The following is a 20,480-nucleotide window of genomic DNA, read 5'->3' on the forward strand; positions in this document are numbered from 1 at the left end:
GTACATAAACACACAATATGCATGAGATCCCTATAGCTTTCATATTTAAATTATTTTTATGACACAACCCTATACATCATCACACATTACCCTAGGTAACATGCACGCATTGATTACATATTTTCGATCACCATATTATCATGTCATCATCTCATCATTATGCATTACATTTTATCATTTATCATCATCATCTCATATCATCGTATGACATCATATAACATCATCATATTATTATATAATATCATCACATCATTATACATATATCACTACATCATCATTTAACATAAAATGGGTCATTGGACACGTGTCGTCATACATAAGGCAAATCTTCTATTCGAGCCGATCGTAAGGTCACTTATTGGTCTTAGCCAACGTTCTTTTTAAATTTAAATGCTTGAGTTCATCTTTTGAAGTTGTTCCAAATATGGTTGCCTTCTATCCGAAATTCACCTCATTTCCTTTGGCAAATCTCACTTTCTAATTTAATAAAACTTAAAATGAGGAAATAGACCTTATTGAATTCGGCTTCCCGAGTGTCAAAACTATAAGACTCGGTGCCAAAATGTTTAACTCGAGCCGAATTCACTGATTTTGAGCCGAGGAGCCACGTCGAGCCAAGCCAAGCTGACTGAGCCGAGGGGAGTCGACGTCTGCAAGTGAGACACGTTTCGGTAGCGGGAGCTGACGTGCGTATGGGTCGAGATGCGGGTTGTTGTTTCGGGTCGGGTCGAATCCTCTGTTTATGCCGGTTGCATTTCTGGGCACCTGTCAGATGGTTCGTGATTTACAACTGGGCCGAATGGGTTACTCGGCTGCTCATTGTATGCAGTTGGTCCGAATGCAGGGTGCGCTCCAGGTGGATTGCAGGTGGTTTTGTGAGCCTAAGCTACGAGTTGTCGTCTAGGTCTGGTGGTTACGTCTAGAATGAGAAATAAAAATAGAATTGGAATGGAAAATATAGTATTGTCATTATATTCATATCCCTAAATAGGATACAAATTGGCCTACACAAATAACGAAAATATAATTAAATTAAATAGTGAGAATAAAATAAAATATACGTTAATCAAATCATAAATAAAAGAATATTAAGATATAATATCAAAGATATATTCCATAACTAAATATATTCTCCAAATATTATATCTCAACCGATAACATTGGTTGTAATGTGCTCCAAGGGTTCTGAATCCTCTCCCGTTTGCATTCATCGAAAAGACAAAAAAATGACTATTCGTCTTCTCCTTCGTCCTCTATGTGTTCTATTATTCCCAAATGGCAGAAGATTTGGAGTGTTTGGCATCTAATAACCTTGATATTCCCTTACATATTACAACATGGTCACATTACTCATTATTACTCCACGCGAAGCACGCTTGACTTCAGAGGCGCAATAATTAGGCGAGACGAGTAAAAATGGCTCGTTCTTCCCTGATTAACTCACAACACCTTTCTCCTTTTTAGACAGATTGTCAACTCTCTCTCTCTCTATAATAGCATTAAATTGGGTTTTACGCTTCAAAACTCTCTCTTTTGCACATCCATAGCCACACACAAACAATAAAACTTCACCAAACAAACCCAAAATGGTTGATATTCATTTGGGGAAGCCTGCAAATCTCTCTCTTCTGCTTCTGTTTATGAGCTTGTTCATATTTGTGGTTTGTTTCCCACATTATTGCAACGCCTCAAGAGCTTCTTTCTCAAACTTCTCCAAATACAACAGCCCTCCAACAATAACAAAACCCCATTTCCCCAGAAGATTCATCCCAATCCCTTCCTCAACCCCCTCCAGAAAACACAACGATATTGGGTTCCAGACCTGACAGTCAATCTGAGTTTTAGTGTACAGTTTATATGTAGATTTATTTACAGAGATATGATCAGAGAAGTGACAAGAACGTACTCCATTGTTCATCAAGATACCTGTTTTTGTTCGTAATATCAACTTCAACTGGTATGTACCACCTACCTTTCATTTGCTTTCCTTTTTTGATATCATCATATCAATATTCATACTCTTTAACTCTTTTTTACTACTTCACCTCCCTCAACTCACTAATTTCAATCAAATCAACCTTTATTCATGCACATATTAATTATTATATAAACTTGTCCAAATTCAAAATTTTCAATTTTACAAGAACAAAAACGTAATAAAGTGTGAGATCTATGTTGGTCGAAGAGGATAATGGAACATTTTTTTATAAAAGTGTGGAAACCTCTCACTAATAAATGCATTTTAAAACCGTGAGGCTGATAATTACATATAAAGAGCCAAAGCGGACAATATCTGCTCTTGGGCTGTTACAAATGGTATCAAAGTTAGATATTGAGCAGTGTGCCACTAAGGATATTGGGCACCAAGGGGTGGGTTGTGAGATCCGTATTGGTTGGAGAGGAACGAAATATTCTTATAAGAATGTGGAAACCTCTCCCTAACAGATGCGTTTTAAAACTATGAGGCCGTCGGTGACACATAAGGGGTCAAAGCGGACAATATTTGCTAGCGGTAGATTTAGGCTGTTACAAATGGTATCAGAGCCAGACACCGAGCAGTGTGCCACTGAGGACACTGACCCCAAAGGGATGGACTGCGAGATCCCACTTTGGTTGGGGAGGGAAATGAAACATTTTTTTATAAGAGTGTGGAAACCTCTCTGTAACAGACGCATTTTATAACTGTAAAGCTGACAGCGACACGTAATGGGCCAAAACAGACAATATCTATTAGTTATGGACTTTGACACAACGACACGTAATGAGTAAAAGCGAACAATATCTGCAATAAAACATTGACATGCAATGATAGAAATTGAGACAATAGAGAAATTTAGGATTTGATTGATTGTAAAGGGGAAGGCGGAATTAGGTTGGCAGTCAAATATGAGAAAGTGAAAGTTGTTTGTATTTTTCCATGACGTTAATAAATTAAGTCAATGTCATGCTTTTCTTTTGATACACCATGTGAAGATGTTGCTTAATGGTCCCTATGAAATTCATTAGGTGAGATTATCATTCTTTTTCATAGAGTGTAACGCACGTACTCAAAGTCGCTACTAACGTCTCATGCTCATCTTTAATACGAAAACATCTCTCTTAAAATGAACCTCATTTATAAACAAAGTTTGAAAACGGTGAAAACAACTTTTTCTCTAGAAAACATGGTCATGGTCTTACGTGTTTAAATACGAAATCTACCCTATGCATGTGCCACAGTCTCGACTCACAATGTCGCCGTCATTTGTACAAGTGCGCCTTGCCTTTACCTGAGAAATGATATGGCACATGCCTGAATATTTTTAGGCTATTGTCAAGTACACTTTTCCTTCAATACTCAAGCCACATGCCTTGCTACTTGAAATAGAAGTAGCATGTGGCTTGAGTATTTTAAGAAATACTTACTAAGTGACTTCACTATTGGGGTTAAATGCAAACACGTGAAGTTTCATGAAATTGTAGAAAACTGTTGCTCCCTATAGTTGATCAAACAAGTCGTCGATTCTCGGGAGGAGGTACTTATTCCTTTTATAAGTGCGCTAACTCAACGAATTCCTCAAACACAAACGAGTGCGTAGAACCTGAATCAAATAATATTAAAGCCAAATGACCAAAGACAGGTAGTGTACCTGTAACAACTGCATCAGGCGCGTTGACTTGCCTGGCTGTGGTTGCATGGGCTACAGCTCGCCCCTGCTGCTGTTGGGCACCCCAACCCCTTTGAGTCTCTGTTGCAGGTTCGTTAGTGTTTGCATTCATGATTGTATGTGTTTGCATTTAACTCTAATAGTGGGGTGAATATTTTTTAAAATAATCAAGTCATGTGCTACTTCTATTTCAGGTAATGGTAAGGGATCCCTATACGGCTAACAACCACATTGCAATAACCCACCTGACGCTTAGCCTAATAGACTCGGCCCAAATATGCACACGCAATCCATGATCAACTTGCACACTTGTAAGCTTACTTGAGACTTGCGTCTCACCCCAACTCGCAATCTGTACGTGCATTAGCTCCCCCTTCTACCACATTTTATAGTGTGTGGTCGTTGACTCCTTCGGCTCGGCTTGGCTTGGCTTGGTTTTGTGTAACTTCTCAACTTAAAAATGGCTTAATCGGCTCGGGTTTGACGTTTAGGACACTGTTCCTTACATTTTTTACCCTCTTGATGCTGAATTCAACCTTAATTAAGGCAATTGAGGCCAATATAAGGTACAATTTCTACATTCAAGATTAAATTAAGTTAGAAAACTAGAGTTCTAAGGAAAATCACATGATTGTAACAGGGCCGATGATTGTTGGAATAATCTCGAAGGACAAACTCAAGTATTTAAATTTAGGGAGAACGTCTACTAAGGTAAACCAAGTAAGTGGCTTTACTATCGGCTCGGTCGGAAGACTTATCTATGTATGACGACACGTGCAAGACACGTGCCAAATAACATTGTGTCATTTATGCTTTATGTACTAGTATAATATGATGTTAGATTATGATGATGATGTGAACTAGTATAATATGATGTTAGATTATGATGATGTGAGGATGTTATATGATGATATGATGATGATGATTATGCTGATGACATGATGACATGACAACATAATGATATTATAACATGATGATGATATGATATGATGATATGATGACGATGATGCATGATTACATGATGATGTAAGATGCATAATGATGATTTGACTTAATCTAATGATATTCATATAAGATGATGTGCATTTACGAGATACCATGATGCATAATGATCAATAGTTTTTCTGAGACACAACTCTAAATGATGTTAATAATGATGAATATACGAAGGCTAATGCATGCATGTTACCTAGGGTAATATGTGAATGACTCATAAGGTTGTGTCATAAGAATAATTTAAAATGAAAACTATAGAGACCTCATGGATATTGTTTGTTCATATACATCAGATCACTTCTCCATTTATGATGATGATTACAAACGCGTACACTATGATGATGATAGTGATGATCAAACCTTGCATGACATACGAGGGTTTGCTTACTCTGGTCATCTAACTAGGACAACTAGCTCGATTATGATGGGCCCTAAGGGTGCAAACTACCAAGGGACTCATGGTCGCACGTGTGAGTCGTGTGTAGTGTGTAGGGAAATACTACACACCGAATTTTGTCCAGACGAGAGACCACCTCTATGATGGATTTAACGGTCTCTAATTATGAGTTGCATGTATTTGCATTTCTTAACTCTAATAGTTGGATCACTTACTGAGTATTTCTTAAAATATTATTTCAGGTAAAGGCAATACACGTACGGCCTGACAACAACATCGCAAGTAAAGACCATGACACATGCATATGATAGTAATATGTAAATTATTAGACTATAGGTTAGTATAGGGCAGGTTCATTTTCAATATTTACCTTGTTTTATTTAATATTTCGTTTGCATTGTTTCAAAGACCATTCTTCCTAAACATGTAAATCCATAATATGGTTTAATGAAAATAATCTTAGATGATTATTTCTCCATAAGAGAGTATGTTATGAAGAACGTTGCAACTTTAGTTGAGCAGAAATCTAAGATCGTTACAGTTATTATTTATATCAATAAGATGAACCTTCTTTTGTAGCAGCTCAATCATACGAACTCTAAATTTAAGCATATTGCGGAGAATGCACATGAATGTAAGTGCACGCGAGTGTCGAATCTAGATATCAAATTCTAATATGAATCCTAAACATAAGTTCGGTATTACATATTTTTAAAAATTGAAATTTACCCGACACTAATTTATTTTTTATCCAAAAAAATTCAAATAATAACAACTAGCCATGATTACATGAATATCATGTAATCATTTAATTTTTGTTCTATTTTCCTTGTTGTTTACTCTTTAATTTATTCCCTCATTTTTTTTAACACAAAATTATGTTGTCACAATTCCAATTAAATTATAATTGAAATAATTGTAGATAATCTTTTTAATTAAAAGTACTTTATTTTTTTATGCTTTCCTTTGTAGGGTAATGTTTTCGTTTTCTAATCTCAATCATAATGAATGTCGTGTTGTCGTGTTCTTATATTTTTTTTACTTGTTAATTTATTCCCTCCTATTGCTCTTATTCTTTTTCTTCTTTTTCGGTTTCGGTCGGTGACAGCAGAGAAATTTGGTAAAATTCTACCTATTCCACCAATGTCAACCTACACGTATGTATGTGTGTATATATATATATATATATAAAGGTAATTTGAGATATTTCCGAGTACCATTCATTATCCAAAAGCCATGCACATCATTACGAACCTACATGTATCTATTTATATATTGACTTATACATGTATCTATACACGTATTTACAAGTGACCCTTCAACACATGTATCTATTCCTACATTATTTATACATGCATTTACAAGTGACCCTCCAACACGTTCTTCTTCATCGAGCACGATTTGACATTTTTTTTTCCTTCTTTCAAAATTTTAACACTATATTTCTGGCGTGTTAAGAAGTTGTCAACATTCCAATGAGATTTTAATAGAAATAATTGACAATTTTCTTATTGATAAATGCATTTTTTTTTTCTTTTCTTATCTTCATGGTAATTCATCAACGTCGTGTAGTCGTTTACTTTTTTGTCCTATTATCTTTGTTTCTTTCTTATTAATTTATTCTCTCATTCATATACATTTTTTTTCCCTTTCTATTAATTATTGTCAGGAGAGTCTTGACTTCTTTTACATTGGTATGATATTGTCTACTTCGACCATAAATTCTCAGGGTGATTCTTATTTAGCCAACGTGGACCAACTCCTCCCAATAAATTTGGACAATCTTTCCTTGAGACCACTTTTTGTGGAGTCTTCGAACAAAATATACTTGAGGATTCTATTGATATGGCTAAGTTAAGGGCATGGTTGTGATACCATGCTAGGAACCACGAACCTTTGCACAAGTATGATATTGTCCGTGCGCAGTTTCTGTAATCATTCTAAAGCGTGTATTTTCAAAGAGTCCATCAGCAACCAGTGCAAAGTTGGATTGTCATGAGGATGATGTTGAGTTTAAGTGGGGGAGAGTGTCACAACCTCACTGAGAAAAAGTAGATTTTGACCCCTACATGTCAAGATAAACAAGGGGCAGCCCTCAAGTGGTGTCCATCTGACCATGTTTGGGCCGAGATTGAGATGTTTCATGCGACCGAGGAAAATGGTGCATCATCCAACACACCAAGAGTGTGCATTGATGCTAAGTCGAGACATACACAAAGTTCGGGAGAATGAGGCGACACGAGCGTCGAAAACATGCTCAAAGAGGATCGAGTAGGGTCTCGAGCCATAACCTTAGAAGTTGGGGTTTCGATATGATTTTTGGCATGTGGCTTGAAAAATAATTTCGTCTATATGAAAGATGAAAGCTCACTAAATTTAGTGTCAATCGGATACCCAACGGATTATGCACAAGGTCATATGTCCGTTCGCCAAAATGACGTATACTAAAGGACTAGAAATGCCTCAAAATGTACTATAGGGGGAGGCATGATGTCAACTCTCCACCACGCCTAGGCCCTATAGCCTAAACGAACTATCTTACAGCACATGCGTGTGTCACGGTGAGGGCGAATGACAGAGACAAGTGTCTCAGGCTACTTCCTTTGAAATGGGTATTTCAAGAAAAGTACCGGGTGGCACGAGTGTGCCGGTATTCTACCCTTACCTACATGTCAGTGCATATATAAGTACCACTATTGTATCCATGTTTGTTTCTTGTTTAGCAGTCTCTTTTGTATTTGCCTCTCTCTGTGTTTTCGTAAATCGAGTTTGTAAACTTTATCCATGTATTTTAAATTATATTTGCACCATGATTTTTACCCTTTTTTTTCTTTCTTATTTTTAAAATGACAAAAAAAAAAAAATCAATTCTTTTAAACATTTTATGTGCATACGGTTTATGTGCATACTTAGCCGCATGTGACTCGAGTTTCTAAATAAAACAGGTTATTACACTTAATTCACTTTTTACGAGCATTCTCATAGTTGAAGAGAAGATTCAAAAGAGCTAGTTTACATAGACATTGAGTGTGTGTTATAAAGATATCGCGATGTAATGTTTGACCGTCTACCTAAATCTCTGTCGTGACAACAGGAGATCGACCATGAAATTGAATAGCTACGTCGAGACGCAAGATCGCCTACTAAAATATATATCGAATTAGTAGAGTTTCAAAAACAGTTAAACTAGTTGTTGAATGTTAGATTTATTAGGCCCGCACAAGCTTCATATGACGTCCTAGTGTTATTTCAAGAGAAGGATGTGAATTTTCATTTGTGCATGGGCTATCATGTCCAAACTAAACTTACTTTTTACAATAGGTATCCGTTGTCTGTCATCCTTAATTTGATGTAGGGCTCCATGGTCCAAAGTATTTCTTGAAACTTTGATTTGAAATTGCGTTAATTGCACTATTAACAGGTGAGTAAAGATGACGTGTGGTATGAGGTACGAGGCTTATGAATTTTTAGTCATGCCCCAAGCACTTTTTGTACTGACAAATTAGGGAATTCATGAGTATCTTGATAAGTTTGTGGTAGTATGTGATGTCCCATATTGGCTGGGAAAGAGAACAAATCACCCTTTGTAAGGGTGTAGAAACTTTCCCTTAGCAGACTCGTTTTAAAGTCTTGAGGGGAAGCTCGAAAGGAAAATCCTAAGGATGATTAGGCACATAGTGGTTCATAATCCGACCCTAATTCATCGTTGGTCATTGCTAAAAATAAAGAAGTGCTTATTTTGTGAAGAGCACATCAACTTTAGGCACATAATTGAGAGAGATCAGATTGACATGGAAGACTAGAAGGTCAAATTTGACACTTGAGTAGAAGAGCTGCAAGGGAAGTTATTGAAACGAATCAAATAATGTGAACAGCACTTCAGAATCAGACACTTTATTTCTCTTCCATTTAAAATATGTTGATGTCAACTATCAAAATGTTTGGTGAAAGTAAAAAATGAAAGTAAAAGTTATCCTCCTCCTCAAAGAGCTACTACTGGCGTTGTCATCTCTTCCAAAAATGTAGAAATTCAAGAATTACTTCAATCACTGTAATCATAGCCTTCATCATCATCCAGCTCCACTTCAGCATCATCACCTCTGCCCATGAGAGTGAGAAAAAGTAGAACTGCCACAAGCTGTGCGCCTACAAAATACTTGGCTCTCCTTTTAAACGTTTTCTCCTCGTTCGTCTTTTCTTTCTTTGGCTTCGTCTTCGGCTTCGAGCCTGAGGAACGATGCATCCAATATATTGAGAAAATAATAAACTTCAGATTTTATCTCAGAGCAGTTGAAAGTAATTTCACATAGTAGTTTCTATAATCTTACTTCATTAGGTATTCAATGCTCACTGCTCAGAAACTTGAAATAGAAGTATTTTCACATTATCCAAAGAAAAAACTAGGACTGACTTTCAAGACTGAAGATTTCAACGACTGAATTTCGTAAGTTGAATAAAATAAGGCCATAACAAAGGGTGACTATTGCAAAACATACACAAACAAATCACAGTGCCATTATCTTGGGTGTGTGCCATTCAATATGACTATAGTTGATGTGAGTTTAAACTGGTGAATTGGTACAATACGCTTGATCATATATCATCTTAAGCAAGTGGGAAAAATGGGAAAAATATATGCAACTAGTTCTTCATTCCAATTGCAACCCTCACCACAAGGAGAAAGGGAATATAAGAAACAACAGAAGTTGATGAATGCAAGTATAATACCGAATATTTCTAAAGTGAATTTGAATATACATGCAATCCATGGCAGAGAACATCAACAACTACAAAGTCGGATTAACAAATGAAAACCATAGAGTATCTCTAAAAACAAATAAAGGAGTAAGGACTATTTAAAATGATTTAGTGATATAAGATCATGGTCCAGTAAACTAATCTCATCAAGTGTAAAGGAAAAAAAAAACATTTCATAACAAATATAAAAATATATTTGACAGTCAGAAACATCTTACTCCAATTATAAGGACCCCTTCTAGGTGTTGATGATGAAGCCCCTGAACTGGAACGTGAGGAAGAAGATGATGGCATCGATGATGTACCGACTTCTACCAACTCTGTCATATATTTCTCCGCATATCGCACAAGATTACTATGCTCTAAAAGTTTACTACGAAGCACGGATGTTTCCTAAAGAACAGATAATACCAACAAGATCCCCAGAGTGAGAACTCCATTTCAATTGAGAAGAAAGGAAAAAAGCAATACTTGGAATAATGTACTGTCTATCAAACAAAGATCAAGGTCGATTAAGCGGGATATTTTAATAAGAGAGGAAACCAATGGAAACTAATGCAGTAAGAAATCAACTAATTGTTGTGTTTTTAATGGATAAGACAATTAATTGGTGCCATTAAAAAGAATAATTGGTGAAAGACAGATTCAAAAGTAGAAAAGAAAAACTTTGGCACCACAACAATAAGAAATGACTTAATGATTAATAAAGCATATCATACATTGTACAACTTCTTAACATGCTCAATTCTCTTAAATTCTAACAATGTATATTCCTCTTCATAGAATATACATGTATGCATAAAAGTAATAATAATATCTGCATAGCTAGATATGCTAAGGATCCATATGATGTCAAAAATCAAGATCAAGATATGGATGTAAATTAGATGGAAAAAACCATATGAGAAACTGCAAATAGATTTTCTTATAACCCCCATTTCACTTAAGTTAATAGAGCTAGTGTTACTACCATTTTTTTTAGGAAAAGAGAGCTACTACATCTGAAAAGTTAGCATTTCATTAGAATAAGAAGCTTCCTAGTACTACAAGCAAAGAATGATCCGAAAATAACTCACAGGTAGTACTTGAAGAGTGAAAAGTAGATGCCCAAGAACAAGTGCATCTAAACTAGATGGCCTGCAATATGAAAAAGTGACGCATCATCAAATAATTAGGTTGGCTAAAGAAGTATATAATATACAACAAGATATCCAGAGCCCAAGAGATTCACCTGTTATTAAACAAAAAATCCTGCTCTCCTAACCTAGTTGACAAAGCTCCATAAGCAAGATTTGCATTTCTATAAATCTGTCAGCCAATAAATGCAATCAATTTGTGATATCAGTTTCTATAAATCCTTCATCGATCACATTGTGCTCTCTTCCAAAGAACAGATTAATGATCAATTGACAGGAGTTGAAGAGAGCAAATATGCAAGTTAAAGAACCCACAAACATGAAAAGCAATAACAGATATATGACCTGCTCTTCTCTTCGCTCAGCATTTTCTTTGTTAATTCCAAGTTGGAGCTTCACAGAGTGTACTTTCTTAAAGTACAAAACCTTTCCAATCGGCCAGGGAAGGTCAGAATAATAGACCTTTTGAGCTGAACCACCATCAGTTCCCAACCAAAGCTCGTAAATGGCAGCATCAGCAAGCCAGGAACTAACCATAGATTTTGCAGATACCCATTCTGGAACTGAGTGAAACTCAGTATCGAGATCAACGATACTATCCTGTTTTAAACACTCAATGACCCCGCCCCTCTCATTATTGTACTCCACATAATTACCAGTTTCAACATAAGGAATTATATCTGCCAAAGAAAAAAAAAACAGATACCGTACTAGTTAATTCGCTGAAAATGAAACAGGTATTATCTAAATCCTACAGCAACTAGTTGAACCAGAATCAATGACCAGACTGAAGAACTGTAAACACAACCAATCTAGGCACACGAATACAGACACTGCCGAATAAACATGGAAGTATCTCTACGAAAAGAACCGTAAATTGCCCTACTGCGATTTCAACTTACGCACAATTTCACCAAACCATAAGATCATCACCGCAAATAACCACACGAATGCAAGAACAAAAGAAAGGGAGGAAACAAGACATAGTAGACATGGGAGATTACCAGACTCGGGGTAAATGAGATTGAAATCCAAGTGAAAATGAAGATTGGCCAATTTTAGATAGAAATAAACGGGCAAGCAATCTGGGCATCCAGTGGGCAAATTGAAGCAGGGTTTCCTCACGACCAGAGTCAAATCTCCTTCTCCTCTTCCACTCATTTGCTCCACCAACTTAAAATCTCTGTGCAACTACAGTGAATTAGGTTCAGGTCGAAGGGTTTTGGTAGCCGATTAGACGAACGGGCTTCTATGTCCTAAACAACTTTTTGGATTTTTTTTTTTTCCTTTAAAGTCCAATATGACATGTTTTGTATCGTTTTTTAAAAAACTAAATTCCCCTGAAAAAATAAAAATAAAAAATAATTAAGTTTTAATTTTTTTTTTAATAATATCGTGATATATCTTATAGATTTTTATTTTAAAAAAATTTATTAATATTCTTCCATTTTTTAAAAAAAATAAAAAAATAACTATAAAATTTTAAAAGTAACATTAACACCCTACCAGACGACTTTTAAAAGTGTTGAGGGGAAGCTCGAAAGAGAAAGCGCACATGAAGCTTGATGGGCCCAACATTCTCTTGCATCCGTTGCGACATGGTCACATTATTTACTCTTTGCTTTTTAAGAATGAAGGCTATCTCCACAGACCAATACGAGTTCTTTCAACATGTTTTGTTTTCACTTCCATGCATCCTAGAATTTTCCTAGGAGGTCACTCAATATAGAATTGCTCCAAGTAAAGCATGCTTAATTATGGAGTTTCTATGATTGATCCAACAAGAAGAAAGGTGCACCTTGCTGGTACAGGTAGTAACTTCAGTTTCCTTTAAACCTTTCTTAGTCTTTCTATCTTCACGATTGCTCTCATTCAGATGTGGTTTCGGTTCATTCATATATCCTTGCTTTACTCGAGTGTCACATTTCCACTAGCATCGCTTTGGTTCGTCACTGAACCACATCTTACTAGGAGAGTTACCACTTTGATACTATTGTAATGAACTAAGCTCAACAGACCAACATGAGTCATTCCAACATATTTTGTACTCTCTCACATGAGCCTCACAAAAATTTCTAGGAGGTCACTACCCGATATAGAATTGCTCCAAGTAAAGCACGTTTAACTATGAAGTTTCTGTAATTGAGGTACCAAAAAGGAAGGTGCACCTTGTCAGTATAGGTGGTAATTTTTATTTCGTTTAAGTCTTTTTTTAGTCATCCTATCCTCATATCGCCCTCATTTGGATATGGTCTCAGATCGCTCTCAATTTTCAAGGTTTCGAAACTCGAATTGAGACTAGAGACGAAAGTGAAAAAAAAATCAAAATAATAGATAAAATCGAAAAAAATTTAAAAATGGACAAGTGCTCTAGAACAACCGATCGCCAACTCTCGAAGGCTCCTCCACCTCGGCCAGTAGCCAGCAAACACCTAAAAAAAAAAAAAGAAGGTGAGTATAAAATACTCAATAAACAATCTATTTGTAAGCTCTCATTGCATCCATCAGGAGACCACATGCTTTACTCTAGGCTCTAGGTGTATTGCTCTTGCTAGGCATAATCTTAGGTAGCTACCTTAGCCTACGCAGCGGTTACCAATATCCGAAGATGAGGCGCTACCTCCATAGGCTCCATACTAGGTGGGAACAATATGGTGAGTGCTAGGTCGGAACTCACATTGTGCATGTATGATAGGCAAGATTGTGGTAATTGAATTTCATAATTGGTATCACAAAAGTGGCGGTCATGTATGATAGAAAGTTTATAATTCTTTTTCTCTTACAACTTGTGTTTACTCGGCATTTCCTGGGAGGAGTCGGATGGGATGTTTTGATACATAACATGTGATTAAGTTAGTATCTTTATGAGCATAGGATGTGATATGTTGGATATGAGTGGGAGAAAAATGAGAGCTTTTCATCCTTATAAACACATTATTGTGTATAATTCATGAAATGGAATCTTTTCTTACTTTTTCTAAATCCCACTTGCAAAACCCACTTTCATTTTCCACTCATTTGAATCGAAACATTCATACAACTCGAAAACTCATCTTTAACGAGAGATTCGAGGTCGGCAACTTTATTGGATTCAATGTTGTACCCAAAAGATGGAATCGTAATAACGAAGTGTAACAGCCCAAGCCACCACTAGCAGATGTTGTTCTCTTTGGACTTTTCCCTTTCGGGCTTTCCCTCAAGGCTTCAAAATGTGTATGCTTCGGAAGGTTTCCACACCCTTATAAAGGGTGTTTCGTTCTTCTCCCCAACCAATGTGGGATATCACAATCCACCCCCTTTCAGGGCCTAGCTGCACTCGTTTCTTTCTCCAATCGATGTGATATTCCCACCAAATCCACATCCCTTCAAGGCCTAGCGTCTCTACTGACACACTGCCTCATGTCTGTTGTGATATCCTACGGTGGTTGAGAAGGAGAACGAAACACTTTATAAAGATGTGAAAACCTTTCTCTAGCATACGCGTTTTCCTTTTGATGTTTCTACAATATTTATTACATGAAAAAATCAATTGAAAATATTTTCTCATTATATTTTGAAAATTCAAATCTAAATCGTTGGTTTTTTTATGTTATAAATCTTTAGAGATCAAGGAGTATTTTAAAACAAAATCAGATTTTTCAGTTTAAATTAATCATTTTTTATTTTTATGGGTTTGACCAAAACTAAAAAAAATAATTGAACAAAAAGTCAACATCAGTGCTTATTTATATAGTCAAACAAGGATTTATCTTCAACTTGCCTCCTTTTTGTTGGATAAATGGTTCCTACTATTGATGATATATATATGAAAATTATTTTGACATTGGGTTAAGCGTTGACTTTGGAACTAGTGAGATGGTCCATCTTACATGGTGTTATGGTTTTGATTGTGTCAAATCTACCTTAACACTTTTTGAACCGTTTGTAGGTGGGATGATTATGTAGCTCAAGTTCAGTACGATATTTCGTCCATAGACAAATGGGCAGACTGAAAGGTTGAATTAGATTCTGGAGGACATGCTAAGAGCATAGGTTATAGACTTTGCAAGCTATCGGGATGACACTAGCACCTTATGGAGTTTGCTTATAGTAATAGTTACCAAGCAATCATTTAATCGCGCCTTTTGAGGCTCTATATGGGCGTAGGCGTATGTCTCCTATCTTCTAGAAAAAGGTAGGTGAGTAATGGTTTCTAAGGCTAGAGTTGGTTCAGGTTACTAAAGTAACAACTCAGAAGATTAGAAAAAGAATACTAACTACACAAAGCTGGCAGAAGAGATATACAAACTCTCGTAAAAACGACCTCGAATTTGTAGTGGGGGATCACATCTTCTTGAAAGTTGCATCTATGAGAGGGGAGGTGAGATTCTAGAAGAAGGAAAAGTTGAGACCGAGATTGGTAGGCGGGGAGGTGAGATTCTAGAAGAAGGAAAAGTTGAGACCGAGATTGGTAGGCTATTTTTAGGTCTAATGACGTATAGATTGGCGCTACCAGCCACCCTTGTTGTCGTGCATAAAGTGATTCACATGTCTATTTTGGCGAGTGCACTCTACATCTTTCATATGTTATTGAACATCGTTTCAAAGATGATCTTTCTTTTGAAGCAAAGCCCATCGAGATTCTCGCAAGGGATATGAAGTGTTGTTGCACAACAACCAAATGGACGAGATCAAGGTCTTGTAGAGGGACCATCAACATGATGAGGTGACCTCGGAAAGATAAAAGGACATGATCAGAGTGTCCAATCCAAGCTTTTTCAAGATTAAGTAACTTTCGGGCACAAAAGTTTCTAATGATGAGAGAATTTGTAACACCTATGCTATGAAGGTACGAGTTTTCTTAACTTTTCCTTATATATTTTTAAAATTTGTGTGTAGCATTCGATTGGATCCCCAAGTTCTTCCTCGAGCTTCTTTAATGGCAGTAATTTTGGGGGTTTTGGTTAGAGACACTTTTAGCGCTCGGTTACTTCACGAAACTTGAAAGGAATTGGTGAACCACAGCTCTCGAATTTGGAAGAAATTTGAAAATAAGAAACTCAAAAACTAAAAGGCTATAACTCTTGATTGGAGGCTCGGTTTAGCTCGATTCTTACTCCAAATGTCGGCCCACCGTTCATAATTTATAGAGGAAAGATTAACCAACCTTGAAACATCCAAAATCGTCATGATTTCAAGGTTAGATTTTTTGGAACCTCTGTAAAAAAAAATATTTTCTCCGATTAGGACCTTGCTATCTTCATTTTTTAATTTCCACGGTTAGGTTATCCATGTAATTACGACCTTGATTTTAATGGAATATTAAGGTGGTTACAATGCAATACACTCGTTCTCCTAATTTCAATAACTTAGGCCCTGCCCTCTTGTAGTACACCCGTTCACCTTACTCTCAAGCAAGCATACACGGACTTCCTAAAATTTTCTTTGATCAGACATAAATATAAGTTTAATGGAATAAGTTAGGTCGAATTCTTCGACATAATATGTAGCATCTCGTATTTTAAGGTAAAATTATCTTAAATAAAGATACTCTATATTTATTTATATTAAGATAAAAACCGTGCATGCATGCATTTATTTTAAATCATTGATAATAACGATGTCTAGTTTCTTCTTAAACATCTAAATTTCTTGCATTATCAACTATACTAAATGATCAAACACAAGTAGTACGAGGAAAAATGATACACGAGTTCATAGTACCTATGAAAAACAGCATCATTGTGATCTCATTAGGCAATGAAAACATCAACTCATCCGAATTGTATTCGTAAGCGCCTAGAAACACTTCTATATATGTGAATGTATTTGATAGCCTCATGTAGATACAAACGCTCCTACACACGTGGAGATACATGAGCCTTTGAGTAATTGTAAAAGTTGAATAACAATAACTCATCAAGTGTGGAGGTAGAGAATGTCCTGACTTGATTTTCAAGCGGTTTGAAGCACATTTCGTGACATAAGTTGATTCAGGAGGAATAAAAATACCATAAGAATTTTTATTTTTTAAGACAAAAACTCGAAATTCTTAAAACATAAAAAAAAAACGTACATAATGAAATATGGTTTAAGTTTAAATACAATTAAATGGAACTGTATAAAAAAAAAAACACTAGGTCGTACAAAAAGACATAAAATCAGTTGAGGTTCTTGAATCTAGGTTGTCTTTGTATGACACCTGCTTCAAACATCGTTCGTCTTTGACCAGTATCTAGTCACTACATGAAAAACATATAAAAATTAAAGTAACTTAGTAAGTAGCCTACTTATAAGCTCTTCATCGTATGCATGGCTGATAGCCGACCTTGGCCTCTTGTTTGTGCACTCTCCCATTGTAAGGGAAGCTTCGGAGCAACAGAGAAATTTAGGGCGGGCCCCACAGGGGAAGTGCGGTGGACCCATTTGGATTTGAAACCCCATTTAAAGTCTTGTGAGTGGAGGATCCACGTAGAATGCTATGAGCTCTATCCCTTACTAAACCCTCCACGTCATCATTTAAAAAATTATATTATAATAAATCAAATCCAATCCTTTCATACTCTCTCTCTTTTTCACCCCATAAATACCTCTCCTCCCCTCCACCTCACCACTCTAACCTTCCAAATTTCTCCCCCACACAAAAAATGTCAATTTCAAGAAAGCTCTTCACCGCTGCAGCCCCCTCCGCCCTCCACAACCCACTCCAATCCATCTCTGGTGGCGGTAGCGGTCCCGACACCAGCTTCGACACCAATGTCGTCATGGTCCTCTCCGTCCTCCTTTGCGCCTTAATCTGCTCCTTAGGCCTCAACTCCATCATCAGATGCGCTTTTAAATGCTCTCGAATTGTCGTCTCCCATGACCACCGTCCTCTCCCGACCACCACCGCTCCCCCGACCGGAGTTCACAAGAAGGCCATCAAGAGCTTTACTGTCGTTCAATTCTCCCCCGAGCTCAACTTCCCCGGGATGGATAGTGAGTGCATTATTTGCTTGTCGGACTTTGCTGCCGGCGACAAACTCCGGCTGCTCCCTAAGTGTAACCATGGATTTCATGTTAGGTGTATTGACAAGTGGCTGACTTCTCACTCCTCTTGCCCTAAATGTCGGCAGTGTTTAGTTCAAACTTGTCAGAAGATCGCGGGCGTTGGCTCCTCCACCTCCACCTCCGGTCAACCGCCGCCTCCGATTTTGAACTTAACACCGGTGGATCACGAAGGTCCGGTACGAATTTAAGGCAAAATAATAGGGATTAGGAGTAGAGTATGAAATTGTGTATATATATATAAATAAATATTAAAATTTCTCACAAATTCTAATGTTCTTCAAATTTGTATGATGTTTAAAAAATTTATAGTGAATTTAATTATAAAATATAGAATAATTATTATGAAAATGGGTTGAGATAAATCTAACAACCAAACAAAATATTTAAAAAAAAAAAAAAAAAAGAGAGAATGAAATAGAAAGGCACTTTGAATGAATGGGAGATGAAGATGAGAGCACTAATACACAAATCATTGTATGGGGACTAAATTAATGGCATCAAAAGGATAATTTTGTACTATTTGTATTGCCTTTGCTTCCCGACTTTGGGGCCACCCAACAATTAACATTACCCTACCCAATCCGCCACCGCCCCATATTCATCGTTCATCCGAATAAATGTAAAACTGTATGTCACGTGCATTAAGATACTTCCCGTTATGATGAGTATGGACACATACATTATGATATCTATGTATCCCATGGTATTATGTGAGCTTCTTTACCTCTGTGGCTCTCATAGCCTATTTTTAACTTCAAACTTGAATCATGAAACGTTTCGTTCTATTAATGGTTTTAAGTTCCTCGATTTCAACCGTAGACTAGTTACTTGAGTATAGATCAAGAAGTTTTATTTCAACAGCTCACGAACGATAGCTATTCGATTGCTATATTCTTGCGATAGCGAAGGCGTGGTTGAAATTCTAAGAGAAAGTCGATGCTAAGGTTCAATGGGAATTTAGGGGTATTTTTGTAATTCTCATTTTTGAATTTATTATTTCGAAAATTCAATTTTTGAAAAAAAAAAACATTTTTTTTAGTTTAGCTTTATTTGTTGTTGTTTTTTTTTTTTTTTAATTAAAGAGGTTTGTTTATTAATAATTTATTAATCTTATAATTGATACATATGAGACTGACCAATAAGATCGATATTTCAATCTTTGTGCTTCAAATATATTAATTTGATATCGAGTCTCTAATTACGATGAGTACATAGATATCTTTCATTTCTTCAACTTCATTAATATTATAGATATTTAAGTATCTCGAGCAAAATATTTTATAGTATTTTTTGCTATACATAGTTTTTTTAAATTAATTATTTTTGTTGTTTTTTTTTTAATGTCAGGAGCTATATCTTTTTTTATTTTTTATTTTTAGAGTAATCAATTTCTTAGGAAAATGTCCGTATTAGCTCTATGACAATGTTGAAATATGTTAGTACGCTAAATTTTTGGTTGTTGCTGATAATGAATTTGTTTTCTTGAATGTTGATTTTTGTTTGTTGGTGAACCTTTAATATCTTTTTATCTCAAATTTATGGTTTGTGGATATATATTTTTTTTTAACGAGACAATCGAGCGGAAAATAGAGGGTTGAGTTATGAAAATTATCGGGTTAGATTGGGTTATTAATTTAACCAAACCGTACTTTTGGGTTCGTCCAAAAAATTTCTCAACTCAACCCAATTTAACCTGGCACATCTACGCTTCTAAAAAAATAAAAAGAAAAAGAAAAATAAATTGTGATAAATAAAAATGAAATAATGGAAGGAAATGAATTAAAATCGGGAGGAAGAAAAAAATGAAATAAAGCGAAGGGAAAGAAAAGGCTGTCATCCAGGTCACCCTATCTTTACTGGTGCTCCAAATCATTCACTCCAAATTCTTCATTTCATCTGAATTTCATTTACATTTGCATTTCATCCTTTCTTTCCTTTTTTTTTTCTTCTTCCATATAAATATCCTCTTTTTTCCCTTCCCTTCTTCCACTACTTCCTTCTCTCCGTTTTCGATCTCACCTTCTCGCCTTCGCAACCGAGAGAGACTGGGCCTGAAGAAGGGGAGTAGGCCGTCGATTCCTTCACTTTGCTCTCCGATTTTCCTTCCTCTTTCTTGTTTCTTTAGGTATGTTCTCCTTTCGATCTGCTTTTGTTTAGATCTCTTACTCTGCTTTTTATTCGAGATTTGGATTTGCTTTAGCTGCCATTTCTGTTTTTTTTTTTTCAATCACTGTTATGAGCTTCGATCTGGTTTGATTTTTGTCTGTTTTTACCAATGCCTGCCTTGATTTGTGTTGATCAGTACAACTTTTAGCTTCTAGCTCGTGGATTGTATCTTTGTTTAGTGCTTGTTTAGTTCGTTCGTTGTTCTAAGATTTTTTATGCGATTTGTAAATCGGAATGCTGTTTCTTGCTGTACCTGACTCTGTTCTTTTGTTTTTATTCCGTTCTCTCTCTCTCTCTCTTTTTTTTTTTTTTTTTTTTTTTTTTTTTTTTTTTTTTTTTTTTTTTTTTTTT

General features: G+C 36.0%; 3 protein-coding genes and 1 long non-coding RNA gene across 5 annotated transcripts in view; 3 read left to right on the plus strand and 1 right to left on the minus strand.

Moving 5' to 3' along the window:
• Positions 1 to 1,486: 1,486 nt before the first annotated feature.
• On the plus strand, positions 1,487 to 5,385 carry LOC111451095. 2 transcript variants are annotated; one of them, XR_002711929.1, is made up of 5 exons: positions 1,487 to 1,957; positions 3,463 to 3,737; positions 3,842 to 4,213; positions 4,288 to 4,367; positions 5,283 to 5,385. It is a non-coding gene; the product is annotated as an uncharacterized LOC111451095 (long non-coding RNA). The 2 variants fall into 2 exon arrangements; XR_002711928.1 differs by lacking the exon at positions 5,283 to 5,385 and having other exon boundaries at positions 4,288 to 4,526.
• Positions 5,386 to 8,918: 3,533 nt separating this feature from the next.
• On the minus strand, positions 8,919 to 12,197 carry LOC111451876 (mitochondrial outer membrane import complex protein METAXIN-like). Its single transcript, XM_023092477.1, has 6 exons — positions 11,939 to 12,197; positions 11,280 to 11,614; positions 11,030 to 11,106; positions 10,875 to 10,935; positions 10,017 to 10,191; positions 8,919 to 9,267 (listed from the first exon to the last, which is right to left on the minus strand). The coding sequence occupies exons 1-6, from the start codon at positions 12,093 to 12,095 to the stop codon at positions 9,083 to 9,085; spliced, it is 990 nt and encodes a 329-aa protein (XP_022948245.1). The 5' UTR covers positions 12,096 to 12,197; the 3' UTR covers positions 8,919 to 9,082.
• A 5,331-nt stretch (positions 12,198 to 17,528) lies between these two features.
• On the plus strand, positions 17,529 to 18,247 carry LOC111451453 (RING-H2 finger protein ATL78-like). The gene has a single exon (XM_023091886.1). It carries the CDS (start codon positions 17,561 to 17,563, stop codon positions 18,149 to 18,151), a length of 591 nt encoding a protein of 196 aa, XP_022947654.1. The 5' UTR covers positions 17,529 to 17,560; the 3' UTR covers positions 18,152 to 18,247.
• Positions 18,248 to 19,936: 1,689 nt separating this feature from the next.
• The window catches only part of LOC111451136 (actin-7), a 3,556-nt gene continuing 3,012 nt past the window's right edge, over positions 19,937 to 20,480 (plus strand). The window contains exon 1 of the mRNA XM_023091423.1: positions 19,937 to 20,088. The gene's annotated coding sequence lies outside the window, so the exon portion shown is untranslated. The remainder of the gene's footprint in view (positions 20,089 to 20,480) is intronic.

This window comes from Cucurbita moschata, unplaced genomic scaffold (genome assembly GCF_002738365.1).
Source record: "Cucurbita moschata cultivar Rifu unplaced genomic scaffold, Cmos_1.0 Cmo_Scf00013, whole genome shotgun sequence".
Classification (NCBI taxonomy): domain Eukaryota; kingdom Viridiplantae; phylum Streptophyta; class Magnoliopsida; order Cucurbitales; family Cucurbitaceae; genus Cucurbita; species Cucurbita moschata.